This window comes from Panthera leo, chromosome D1 (assembly GCF_018350215.1).
Source record: "Panthera leo isolate Ple1 chromosome D1, P.leo_Ple1_pat1.1, whole genome shotgun sequence".
Lineage (NCBI taxonomy): Eukaryota > Metazoa > Chordata > Mammalia > Carnivora > Felidae > Panthera > Panthera leo.
Genome location: NC_056688.1, coordinates 22685488 through 22697751, shown reverse-complemented (window position 1 = coordinate 22697751; position 12264 = coordinate 22685488). Strand labels below are relative to the sequence as shown.

The 12264-nt window shown below is 50.8% G+C and overlaps 1 protein-coding gene and 1 long non-coding RNA gene across 2 annotated transcripts; both read left to right on the top strand.

Moving 5' to 3' along the window:
* Positions 1-287: 287 nt before the first annotated feature.
* Positions 288-4283, top strand: LOC122200716. Its single transcript, XR_006193899.1, has 3 exons — positions 288-530; positions 620-730; positions 3488-4283. It is a non-coding gene; the product is annotated as an uncharacterized LOC122200716 (long non-coding RNA).
* A 1962-nt stretch (positions 4284-6245) lies between these two features.
* LOC122200715 (secreted protein of Ly-6 domain 1-like) lies at positions 6246-12063 on the top strand. The gene is made up of 3 exons (XM_042906445.1): positions 6246-6383; positions 10579-10692; positions 11448-12063. The coding sequence occupies exons 1-3, from the start codon at positions 6257-6259 to the stop codon at positions 11570-11572; spliced, it is 366 nt and encodes a 121-aa protein (XP_042762379.1). The 5' UTR covers positions 6246-6256; the 3' UTR covers positions 11573-12063.
* Positions 12064-12264: the final 201 nt, after the last annotated feature.

The window sequence follows — 12264 nt, the reverse complement described above, 5'->3', positions numbered from 1 at the left end:
AGGAGGTCAGCCAGGTATCCTGCCACAAAATGGTTTTGTCCTTGAGTTGATGTTCTCCAAAAGGAAAAGAGGTCCTAGGGGAGCTTTGGCCTGCTTGTGTCCATGCCCCAGTGAGAGGAGAGGGGCCGGGTAGAGCCCCTGGCGGGGCAGAGACCCAGGCCTGGCGGGAGCTCCCGGGAGCACTGCTGGCTGGTCTTCGGGAGATGCTGATGTGTGTGTGGGACCCGGATGAAAAGTCTGCTGTCTACCAGCTTCACTTGCAATCCCGACACTGTGAGCCTGGGGGGAGCACCTGCCCTGGGCAGCTGTCCCCACGTCGGCCACTTGCACTTCCAGCGAGTGACACAGCGTAGGTCACGTAGACAGTCTTCTCATGATCTCAGAACCTCCCACCCGTTCGGCTAATCACACATATTTCACATCGTGAGACGCGTTCCCCACATACCGTCAGGATCGCAAGCTGCCCAGGGCACTGTGATTCCACCTTCTGTCCCCAGGCCCCGATCCCCAGTGACAACCGGAGTTTATCTGTGAGTACATCCCACAGCCAAGGGGTTGTCGTGTCTCACCTCCTCCGATTCGTTTTATGAAAGTTATTAGCACCGATTTTCCTTTTCAGGACGTGAAATACTGTCCCCCACCCGCTGCCTCCCACACATGTGATGCTGGGAATGAATCACTGTACCTGAAGCAGACTCTGGGAGAGAGGTCGCCCTCGGTCCCCTCTGGGGTAAGTCCTAAATTCAGGTCCAGTATCATGTGCTGCCCCGACGTCGTGTGGAGCCTCGACGACCCAGCCCTAAATTTCCCACCTCGTTGTGTCCTGTGGAGAAGGTTCTAGTGAGCCAGCCCCTCATTAGGGCACCTGCTGTCGTCCTGCTCATCCCCACGCGGCAGATTTCAGGTCCCTGACAGCCATGGTATTATTCCTATGACCCGCTCACATCCTGTTTGCAAACTAGGGGTCACCTCGCCTCCTCCTTCTACAGAACCGCCCTCCACAGTCCCTCTGTGGTCACACTATCCCATGTGCAGCCCGCTTAGGCTCCTCCATGGCGTGTCCTGTGTGGCATGATCTGCGGGCAGTGCCATCCTCCTCCCCCTGCCTCAAAATATGTGACAGAAAAAGTGTTGTCATCTCACCTGTCCCCTGTCACACGGTGAGCTGTGGCCACCTTCCTACCTGCGGAGCGGGACCCCTCCCTCCTCAACCGGGTGAAGGAGGCACACGCCACCTTCTGCTCCGGGGAAGGAAGCACCGTGGCCCGGGAGTCGGCAGGGTCCCCTGGACTCAGGTTTTGCAGACAGAGTCCGGGAGAAGCTCCGAGGGAATGTGTCCCTTCGGGCTGAGTCGAGCAGCTGGGTCCACTCCGTCTTCCTGTCAGAGCCTTTCAGAAATCACGTGAGTGACTTCACGGAGTGTAGGAAGAACCATTGGACCCATAACGGTTTTGAAGTCAATACGGCCATGGAGCCAGACCAGGGTCCCGAAGAAGGCCTCTCAGAAGCCGAGACTTTCACCAGAGAGACTTCTAGAAGGTGACATGGAGCAAAGTGGTGTCGGGGATTAGAGACAAACCATTTCTACTGAGGTGGCCACCGGCTCCAGGGCCTGACCGGTCCTTCCCGGAGGAGTCAGAACCGCGTGGGACTGTGCGGAGCAGGGCCCACGGGTGCTGCGTGGCCAAGCGCTGGAGCCACGTGTGGGAGAGAGATACCAGCTGTGAGCCTGGCCACATCGCTGACCCTCAGTCTTCAAATGCACAAAGCGGGAGTAAGGACACCTCGGGAACCGGAAGTGGGGGAGCAAAGGGAAGTGCTCATCCAGCTCTTGTCTCAGCGGCTGGTCCTGGGTAAATGCTCAGCGAAAGTAATTATCCTTACTGAATCTTCCAGAGCCCTTCGGGCACATGGAAATAAGAAAGCTTCCTGGAATGACCTGGGATTCAGCTTCCTGGAATGACCCCAGAGCCAAGCTCTGGGGAGCTTGGCAGGCATCAGCTGGGGAGGAAGTACAGCAGGAATGTGGGTGTGGGTGTGGGTGTGTGGGTGTGCGTGTGTGCGTGTGTGTGTGTTTGCGTGTGTGTGAACTTGCACTGACGTCCGGGGATAAAGAAGGGTCCCTCATTCATTCAGCCTAAAACCAAGAAGGTCTGAGCAGACCATCCCAGTGGAAGGCATACGCATTCGGGACTGACTGTACTTGAATCTTACATTTGGCTCTTTCCCTGGGTGGGGATAAGCATTGGGACCCTCTCTCTTGAGGGGTGAAGGCGGCAAGCCCCGGTGCCAGTCAGCCCCATTGTCAGGAGGGCCAAAAACAGGGACTCGGACACCATTCTGTCCCCGGAACCATGCTGTTTACACCTTCATGACGCCCTCCAATCAATCCATGAGATATCCACCACCCTCGCATAAAATAGGCCTGCGTAGATGATTCTGCCCCACCATGGGCTGCTGTCAGTGTTCTGAGCGGTCTAAGGTGGGCCAGGCTAAGCTATGATGGGTAGCCGGTTAGGTGTGTGCTCAGTGCCCTTTTTCTTGACTTAGGATTTTTCCTACTCAGGATGAGTTTGTCCGGAAGTAATGTCATCGGAAGTCAAGGCAGATCTGCGTTAGTTTCCCGTTGCTGCTGAAAATCAACACCGCGACTTAGTGGTTGAAAGCAACACGTATTTATTTCTTAGTATTCTGGGGTTCAGAGAGTCTCGTGGGGCTAAAATGGAGATGTCGGCAGGGGTGGATCCTTCCGGAAGTTCTGAGAGAAAACCCTTTCCTTGTTTCTTTCAGCTTCTGGAGGCTGCTGGCATTCCTCAGCTTATGACCCTATCACGTCATCCCAACCTCTTCCTTCCATCACCACATCTAACACTACTGACGGATGAAGGGGGCTCTGGGTGGCTCAGTTGCTTAAGCGACCGACTTCGGCTCAGATCATGATCTCGTGGTTCACAAGTTCGAGCTCTGCATTGGGCTGTGTACAGACCGCTCCGAGCCTGGAGCCTGCTTCAGATTCTGTGTCTCCTCCCCAGCTCGCACTCTGTCTCTCTCTCTCTGTCAAAAATAAATAACACTGCTGTCTGATGATCTGTCTTCCTCTGTAAGGAATCTTGTGATTACTCAAGTCCCACTCAGAAAATCCAGTCTAATATCCCCATCTCCAGAGCCGTAATGACAAGTGCAGATCCCGTCTTGGCTACAATAACAGTCACAGGTTCCAGAGATTAGAACATGGACACATTTGAGAGCCACCATGTGGATACTATATACTGTCCTGTATTTAGTACATATTATATACACTACACACACTCCCAGACACACAAAGACACATGTGTGTATGCTAGCATGCATGTATATGTGTATATATATACATATGTATAAAGATTTTTAATATGTGTATGTGTTTCTTTATATGTGTGTGTATATGTACACATATATGTACACACATATATGTACACATATGTATACATATATAATTTATTTTCAGAAACGGACTCATGTAATCATGGGAGTGGACAAGTCACGTGTATAGGATGGGCCACCTCCAGCCGGGACACTCAAGCAGGGTCCACGCCGCAGGCTTGCACAGAATTTCTTCTCCAGGAAACTGCTTTTGCTCTTCAGGCCTGCAACTGATTGGATGAGATGCACTCTTATTAGTGAGGGTGATGTCTCTTCCTCAAAGTCAACCGTCCACGTCTGCAAAATATCTTCGCGGTAGGACCCGGACTAATGTTGGCCTCTGTCACCGCAAACTGCAGCCTACCTAGTTGACACATAAAACCTTCCGTCACTGATGCGGAGATCAACGTTTTCCATCCAGTTGCACGGCATTTTCAGCCCCTGTTATTGTGGATACATTTTCCCTTCTTTCTCTCTCCTCTCCTGAACCCCAATACACATCTGTGTGCGGGCTTGATGGCACCCCACAACCCCCGAGACTCCGCTCATTTTGTTTCACGCTTTGCTCTCTTTTCCTCGGATTGCATAGTCTCTCTCTATTGACCTCTTGAGAATTTCTGATTGCTTCTTCAACCATATGTACCCGCGACCCCTCGCAAGATGTTTTTCATGTAAGTTGACTTGTAAACTCCAGAATGTCCGTTCGGTTCTTTTTCACGATTTCTATCTCCTTGTTGGTTTGCTGTTTCATGAGGCGTCCGTTTCCTTTAGTTCTTGAACGTGGCCACGAGGGCTGCCCGGCCGTCTTGGTTAAACGTGACACCAGACTGTCTCAGAAGTTTGTCTTCTCCAGCTTCATTGAGGGATAATTGACAATAAAAATGACGTATATTTAAGAGGTCCCATAGAGTGATTTCACACACACGTATATTGTGAAGTGGTGGCCACAGCAAGCTAATTAATCACTGCACACAGTTACCACTTGTGCGTGTGTGCTGAGGACACGTTAGATTCACTCTCGGCAAATGGCACGTGCACAGCACAGTGTTCCCTATGGTCACCATGCCCACACTGGTTCCTCAGAACTCCGTCCTCTTGGAACTGAGTGTTTGAACCCTGTGGGCCACATTTCCCCCACACCCTCATCTCAGACGGATTCTGTTACCATTTCCTGGCCGAGAGTGGGTCACACTTGCCTGTTGCGTTGATGCCTCAAAGTTTTTGGATGAAACTGGATACTTCAGGTAAATTATTGTCTCAGCGCCGGATATCGATTCCCACTCTTTCACCCCACCTCCAAACCAGGGCTTTTGGTTGTTGTTTTCTTGACTGGACTCAGCGACTTGCCTGGATGATTTTAGTGAGGCTGATTTTCCTTCGATGAAAACGTCCACCTTCTCCCCGCAGAGGGACAGCTGTGTGCCCCCCGCAGTTACCTTACCGGGAGGGCGGTCTAGCAGGACCCTTCCCCAAGGTCTCTTTCTCTGTGCCCTGTGTTAGGCTCTCTTCCTCCGTGGCTTCAAGCAAACTGTGAGGCTCCAGTAATTACTGGTTAATGGCTGAGTGTTTTCCACCAGGCCCTGGGGCAGAGAGAGCTCCCCAGTTTGAATTTGCTGGTTGTCTTCAGGGCTATTTCCAGAGATTTGAAACGATGGTTTACAAAAGTATTTTTCACCAGTTATGAGTGTCTCACTGGGCAGGGTGAGGTGGGTTAGCAGTTCTCATGACACCATCTGGAATGGAAACCCTGCACTCACTGTAATCCAGCATCCTGAAGAGTAAGAAAATGTTATTAAAAAAGAAATAGTGAGGGGCGCCTGGGTGGCTCAGTCGGTTGAGCGGCCGACTTCGGCTCAGGTCATGATCTCACGGTTCGTGAGTTCAAGCCCCGCGTCGCGCTCCTTGCTAACAGCTCAGAGCCTGGAGCCTGCAGATTCTGTGTCTCCCTCTCTCTGCCCCTCCCCCATTCATGCTCTGTCTCTGTCTGTCTCAAAAATAAAAATAAACAATAATGAAAAAAAAAAGAGAGAAATAGTGGGGCTGCATGGGTGCCTGATTCAGTTGAGTGTCTGACTTCGGCTCAGGTCATGATCTCATGGTTGGTGAGTTTGAGCCCCACATTGGGCTCTTTGCTGTCAGCACAGAGCCCGCTTTGGATCCTCCCTTCCCCTCTCTCTCTGCACCTGCCCTGCTCATGCAGCCTCTCTCAAAAATAAACATTTAAAATAAAATTTAAAAAAGAGTGAGATTTAAAAAACAAAAAGAAAAGAAAAACCAACTACGGGTTACTTGTAGCATAATACTTAAAGACTTGGGGAGAAATACTTCCCTCTGTACCAGTTTGTCCAAACAGGACAAAACAATGCAGATGTGTTTCATTTCCAAGAACTGAGTCAACACCACCACCACAATCTATTGTGTTCTGGTCTGCACTTTACAAAAGTCTAAGCATGTGTCTATTTCTGTCTTTATTGAATAGGAACGAATCTTTAAAAGGGTAAGTATCTTTACTCATACCGTGCTTCAACACTTCCCTTAAATACGGCAAACTTCTTTAGAAGGGGACTCACTCCCTAATTCACTTGAATTTCTCAAATTCTTAAGTTATGTAAGCAGGCTGTATTATTCCATTTTGAGATTGGGAATTTGAGATAGAAATGAGCGATGTCCTCTTATCCAACTCGGTGCCCTGAGTTGGACCCGTGGAGGGAGCAGGGCCAGTATTGCTGGGGGGCAGGCAGGGCCCGGGCTCCTCAGGCACTGCGTCCACTCTGTGTCCCGGGGAAGGGCGGCTTCGCCCGGCTGCCATTGGCCGCTCCCCCAGCCCACAGGTATAAAGCCCGCGTCCTCGCAGATGCTGGGCGCCTGCAGTCCTGCCTTGTTCTGCCAGTCGTCGGGGCTCGGGCCAAACGGAGAGATGGGTCACTGCCTGTTGCTGCTGCTGCTGCTGGTCCTGTCCTCACAGCTGGGCTTCCTACAAGGTGAGTCCCTGGGGAGCACACGGGAGGGCAGTGAGGACGACGAGGATCGGGTGAGTGGCAGACTCCAGCTCCAGAGGTGACCGCTCTCTCTGACTCTCTGTCTGCCTGTCTCGTCATGACTCGACCCAACGGGGAAGGTTACCATGTGAGTTATCATCGAACTGGGGACATCTGGCTTTTGTAGGGATACATGTCTCCGTCTTTCTGCTCGTACCTTTGTTTGTCATAATTTCATCTAGTTCAACACTTTTCAGGCTGAGATGTGCTGGGACTCCCTTCCTTGAAAAGTTTAAGATTTCGATCGTTGGGTTATCCTGTGGAGTCGGGATGGTCCCTCGCCCCAAACGTGGTTCAGATGTCCGGACACGTGATGCCACATCGCACCCAGAGGGAATGGCAAGGCTTTTCACTTGCCACCTGAGGCTTTCTGGGGAGAGCAGGGCCCGAGTCCCACTGGTATCTCAGTGGCCAAGGAGCAGGGAAGGGAGACTGGCTTGGGATTTACATGGCACTTGGGAGAGGGCAGGGGAGGGTTCCAGGATGCAGTGAGGTCTGTATGGTTGGAACCTCCCGCCCATGCCAATGCAGAAGCCCCAGGACCCATGTGTGGGGCAGAAGGCGTGAACCCGGAGAGCTGTCAGCTATCAAACATCAAAAAATGGAGCCAGATATTTTGTTAATGGGAACAAAATTTAGGGTTCAGTACCACTGTGGGACACTTAGATTGAATCATAAATTAGCCATTCAGAGGCTCGATCATTTTCCACAACTGCTCGCTGACAGGCGTTGCTGAAAGCAGTGTGGGTCTCATATCACCTTCGATGCAAAACTCTATTAATTCAGCTATTGCCGCTGTGGGTGTCGGCATACGTACATATTAAAAGCCATTTATAGTTGATGCACATACACACACACACACACACACACACACACACAGACTATGACAATTGTTCAAACACAATTAAGATACAACTAATTTGTTTTGTAGTCACATTATCACCACAAAATAAATGAGTTCATGTTCCATGTAAATAGTAACACTGAATTTATCACAGCATTCACAGAGTCAGATGTTTTACCTTCTACAGAATAGTGCCCACAGCTTTCATCTGACCCCGTGGATTGACTGAAAAGTGCAATGGTCGCTGGCGGCATTTCTTTGCAATGTTCTCCGTCTGCAGGTGGAATGAGCCTATTAAGAGTCCACGTTTCTTTTTTGGCACGTGCACTGGAAGACTCAGAATAAAAAACATGCCAAACTGAGGCGCCTGGATGGCTCAGTTGGTTAAGCATCCGACTCTTGACTGAGGCTCAGGACGTGATCTCAGGGTCGTGACATCCAGCCCTGCATCGGGCTCTGCCCTGTGCCTGGAGCCTGCTTAAGATTCTCTCTTTCCTTCCTCCCTCCCCCACTCACGCTCTCTCTCTCTCACTGTCAAGAAAAAAAATACTGACTGAATTCTGACAACACTCATTCCATGTAAATGAAAATTCATCATCCTGACTTGTGTTCCCTCAGAAGCTGACTCTCAGGGACAGAAATGAGTACAAATCATTTGTCCCGTAAGTGACCCCGGGAAATACTAGCAGGGGAGGGAGGAAGTGAGACACGGAAGGGATGAAGGTGATAGAAGACGCATCATCAAGCTGGTTTCATGGTGGGCATGTGGACCCCAGTCGTGCCAGGTCGTTGTGGAGGACAGTGTGATTCAGGCCACCAGCCATCCCAGAGCAAGTGTGAGACAGTTGGAGTGTCTATCCACTGATTCCCCGCCCGCTCTTGGGAGAGGGATGCCTCCAGGGACCGTGTCTCTGTAGACCCCAGTAGCCCCGTGTGCAAGGTGAGTGTGCCCCCCAGAGTCCGTGTGTGTGTGCAGCAGTAGCCGTCATCATATGCAGGGGAAGGCTGAGGCTCCGAGGCTGGGCGACGCCCACTGCAGCGACTCTGCTGACCAGTGGCTCCTCTCCCACTTCCTGTGTCCCCATCTCTCACCTGCCCGGGGCCTCTTTCCTGCTTTCCTCCTTAAAGTGCATCATGCTCACAACACAGAAACCGTTCATGTCACTCCCCACTTTGAACCCTACAGTGGCCTCCTCTTGTAGAGTAAAATCCCAATTCTTACGGTGGCCCAGACGGTGGTCCCAAGGCCCGCTACGTATGTAATTCCGAATTTCTGAGTAGACGTGTTCAAAAAATAATAAATGTGTAAAGTTAATTTTAGTAATGCATTTTATTTACCCCCAAATATCTGAAATACTAGCAGGGCACATAATCAACATTGCACTTACTCATCAGCATTAAAAGAATTTTCTTGTACGACGTGTGGGAAATCCACTTAGGGCCCATCTAGTTGGGTTTGTTGGGTTTTTTGGTTTTGGTTTATGGTTTTTGTTTTTGTTTTTTTTGGTGCAAAAAAGTGTTTTTGTTATAGCACAGGGATGGGACCTGTGGGCAGAAAGAGCTGCCCTGGGATTGTGAGAAGTGATTGAATATGTACTTGTTAGTTAGGGAGTGAAGGATAGTCTAGTCTCCAAGGAATTTGTACATGGTAAAGACAAGGTGTCCAGGACCTTGGAGCGCTAGCTGTTGTTAAGATAAGGCTGCTTTTATTGTTGTCTCGTAAAACATTAGTCACAAGACCTTCAAATGTGTAGCAGCTGGGCCATATGTCTGCAAGGTGATTGCTAACATATATTTTCGGGGGCGGGGGGTTGTCAACGGTTAGCAGAGGGAACTAACAGTAACAAGAGCAAAGCTATGGTGGTAAAACACTAAAAGAAGTCGTTGACGTGGCTGCAGGAACCTCAGGAATTCTGCCTGAGACTGTGAACCACAGCCAAGTCCCGCTTCTGTTGTTTTCTCCCATCATTTTGCCCCCTGAACAAACTTGACCCTTAAATCATTAAGGTTGCTGACGACGGAAGGTCTCATCTTCTATAACTTCTTCCTACTGAATAGGGGCATAGACAGGACCCTCCCTGTGGGTCAAGACTGGTCAGTTGAGAATTTAATAGGACTCATGCAAGGCCGAGGCAGCCGTGTCTGGAGTTGGTAACATAGGAGAGTCTCCTCGAGTAGAAAGGATCGTGTGTCAGCTTGACGTTGTGGCAGTGAAGGGGTCTCAGCACCAGGCTCATTGATATTCAGAAAAAAACCAGCAAAACAGGATCAAAATGGCAAGAAGAAAAGGAGTCCGTGGATACTTGGCCAACATGCTGGGGGCCATGTGGGACCAGTCACCCTGCACACAGACAGCAACCACGATGGTGGGGCCCCTGAGTGGACACTGCAGCCCCAAGAAGAGCCCGTCGCATCTGGTCCCTGGGACCCCTTCAGTCTCACTTCCCCAGTCTGCCAACCTTTTCCCCTCCCTCTCCCTCTGCTGCCTTTTTCCTTCCTAGAACCGGCCAGACCAATGTTGTCTCTGAGCCTTTGCACTTGCCCATGTGTCTTCCCGGAACCGGTGTCCCAACATCTCCCAGGTGTTTAAAGAGTCAGCGTTTCTTTCTTTCAGTTGCTCATGTTTGAGCTAAGTGACCCCTCTGAACACTCCTCTGAGCCCTCAGATGAGGAAACAGCCCTACTGCCTCCCACCCTGCTAGGTCACGTTCACTCAGGACCATGTTCTTCCTCTGTCACCAGGACCCGAAGTTCTCCCTTGTCCTCTGTGAGTCATTTCTCTTATTTATTTGTTGACTTAGTGCCTAAGTGACATGCGTGTTTCATGTCTCTCTCCTGTCACTCTGTTCCCAACATCTGCGAGAGTGCCTCGCACATAGCAGGTGCTCGTAGTTGCAGAGTGAGGGCGAGACAAGCAGCTGCCCATGCTAAGGCTGGAGACGAGTGAAGAGCTGGGGCTGCGGGTGAGACGTCTGCCGGTGACACCCGCAGCTCCTCCCTCCTCCTTCCTTTCTTCTCCTTTCCTCTGCCCTCCCTGACTTGCCTCCTTCCCTCCTTCTGACCCTCCCATATCCTCCTCCATCCCTGGGAGTAGAGGGGGATCGTGTCTGTACTCACGTATGCCTCCTCCCAGGGGTGTGCCAAGCACCCAGGAATCCCCTGCTCTCAGCCACCTCTTCAGGCCCCGGGAACCAGCCCCCTCCAGGCTGCGTGTGGCCCAGAAGGTGTGCTCCCTGCTGATCTGCCAGGAGGCAGTGGTGGCCGAGGCTCATCATGCGGGTTTTGACTTTCCAGCTCTACCGTGTTTCCAGTGTCCACGAGTCAACGCCAGCGGGGTTTGCGAGACTGGGGAAAGTGTCTGCGAGACTCAAGGCAGCCAGCGGTGCTTCCTGAGGAAGGTCTACGAAGGTAGGTGGGTCCTGAGAAGTCACCTGGGTGACCCTTGCCTGAAGTTAAGTGCTAGGAGTGGAGGTTCAGGGTTGGGAGTGGTATGAATCCCTCATGGGACCAATGGAGCTGGGGCCCCCAGGACAAGGCAAGTGACTCTAGGACCCAGGGAACTGGGGCCTTAGGAACCCTGGGAGTAGCAGCAGTATAGGCAGGTGTTGATTTTCTTTTGTCACTAAGCTTGTGAAGCTGTGTCACCTGGTTCTGGTACTCAGCTGCCAGTGGCCCCTAATTGGGCCAATACCTATAAGAGAAGAAGACGGGATCTTCTGTTAGCTCCTGGGGTGACTGGAAACGCTGCTAAAATCCCACTGACCCTGACCTGAGTGTGGTAGAGAGTTGTGTTACCAGAAGCAGACATGGGTGGGGGTGGGGGGTGGAGAGGGTATTAGGGCATTTTCTATTCACCCCTTCCTGCCCTCTCCTGTGTGGGGAGGGATTGAACCCTAGGACACAGAGCCCCCAGAGCTGGCCTACGAAGGATACACTAGGGGGCTCTATCTCAAATATCTCAATCCTGGGAGGCAGAGAGCAGGCATCCTTGAAGGATGTTTCCATTTGCTCCTCATTCCTTGATTAATTTGTTGATGCAAAGATCTGGTTCATTCAGCAATATTTAATGAACACTGTTCACCAGGACATGCTGAACCCCACAGCCGTGGGTCTGCAGTCCAGGCTTCGGGGTCTCATTTGTCCTCTTCTCTGCCCTTCTGCAGATGACACCCTTTCATATGGATACCAAGGTTGTAGCAGTGTGTGTTTCCCTTTGATGCTCTTTAATCCGGCTGTTACTTTGGAGGAGAGATGTTGTAATGACTCACCTTTCTGCAACAAGTTCTAAAGATGGGGCCCAGCTTTGCCCTGAGCTGGTGGATAAAGCTGACTCAACATACCTTTCAACTCTCATGAGCTTTAAGACTACGTGCACTGAATAGGGGGGGATATCGCAAACTAGGTCTGTCAGACCCAGCCACCTTTTCTCTTCCTCTTTATGAGAAGCCACTGGGATATTTTAAAATCAAACCGGGGTGAAGAGTGGTGGGCATAGGTGGGTCCAGGCGTGCTTTCTTCCTTTCGAGGACCACACTGATTTGCACTTTAAAAAGGCAAGGTCTGGGTTTTGTGATTCTGCGTGGTTCTGGAGGCAGCCAGCTGAAGGAAGAGGGAGAGTCCTGAGATGCTGAAAAGGATAGGAAATGAGGTGGCCATAAATGATGCATTAGTTGGTGTAGGCGGGCTGCTGTGACAAAAATCTCTGAAATGGCGGTGTCCTAAAACAATAAAAAATGAATGCTCACCCATGGCACAGTTCAACGAGGTGGTGGTGATTATTTAGGGATCCTAGCTCCTTTCAAGTTTTTATGCTACTGTCTTTAACATAGTCTCCAAGGTCTCTACGGAAAGGTAAATGAACATGGAGATTCATAGGGCCGGAGCTCAAAGCGTTGTACACAATTTCTCCCACACTCCGCTGTCCCTTGACTCCAAACAAATTGCAAGAAATGTGATCTTGCAATCTCATGTGCCCAAGAT

Bases quoted from the DNA above. Each gene is read 5' to 3' on its own strand.
- LOC122200715 (XM_042906445.1), top strand. From the start codon at position 6,257: ATGCTGGGCGCCTGCAGTCCTGCCTTGTTCTGCCAGTCGTCGGGGCTC. The intron at 6,384-10,578 runs GTGAGTCCCTGG...TTGACTTTCCAG, and splicing joins ACAGCTGGGCTTCCTACAAG to CTCTACCGTGTTTCCAGTGT. The intron at 10,693-11,447 runs GTAGGTGGGTCC...GCCCTTCTGCAG, and splicing joins CCTGAGGAAGGTCTACGAAG to ATGACACCCTTTCATATGGA.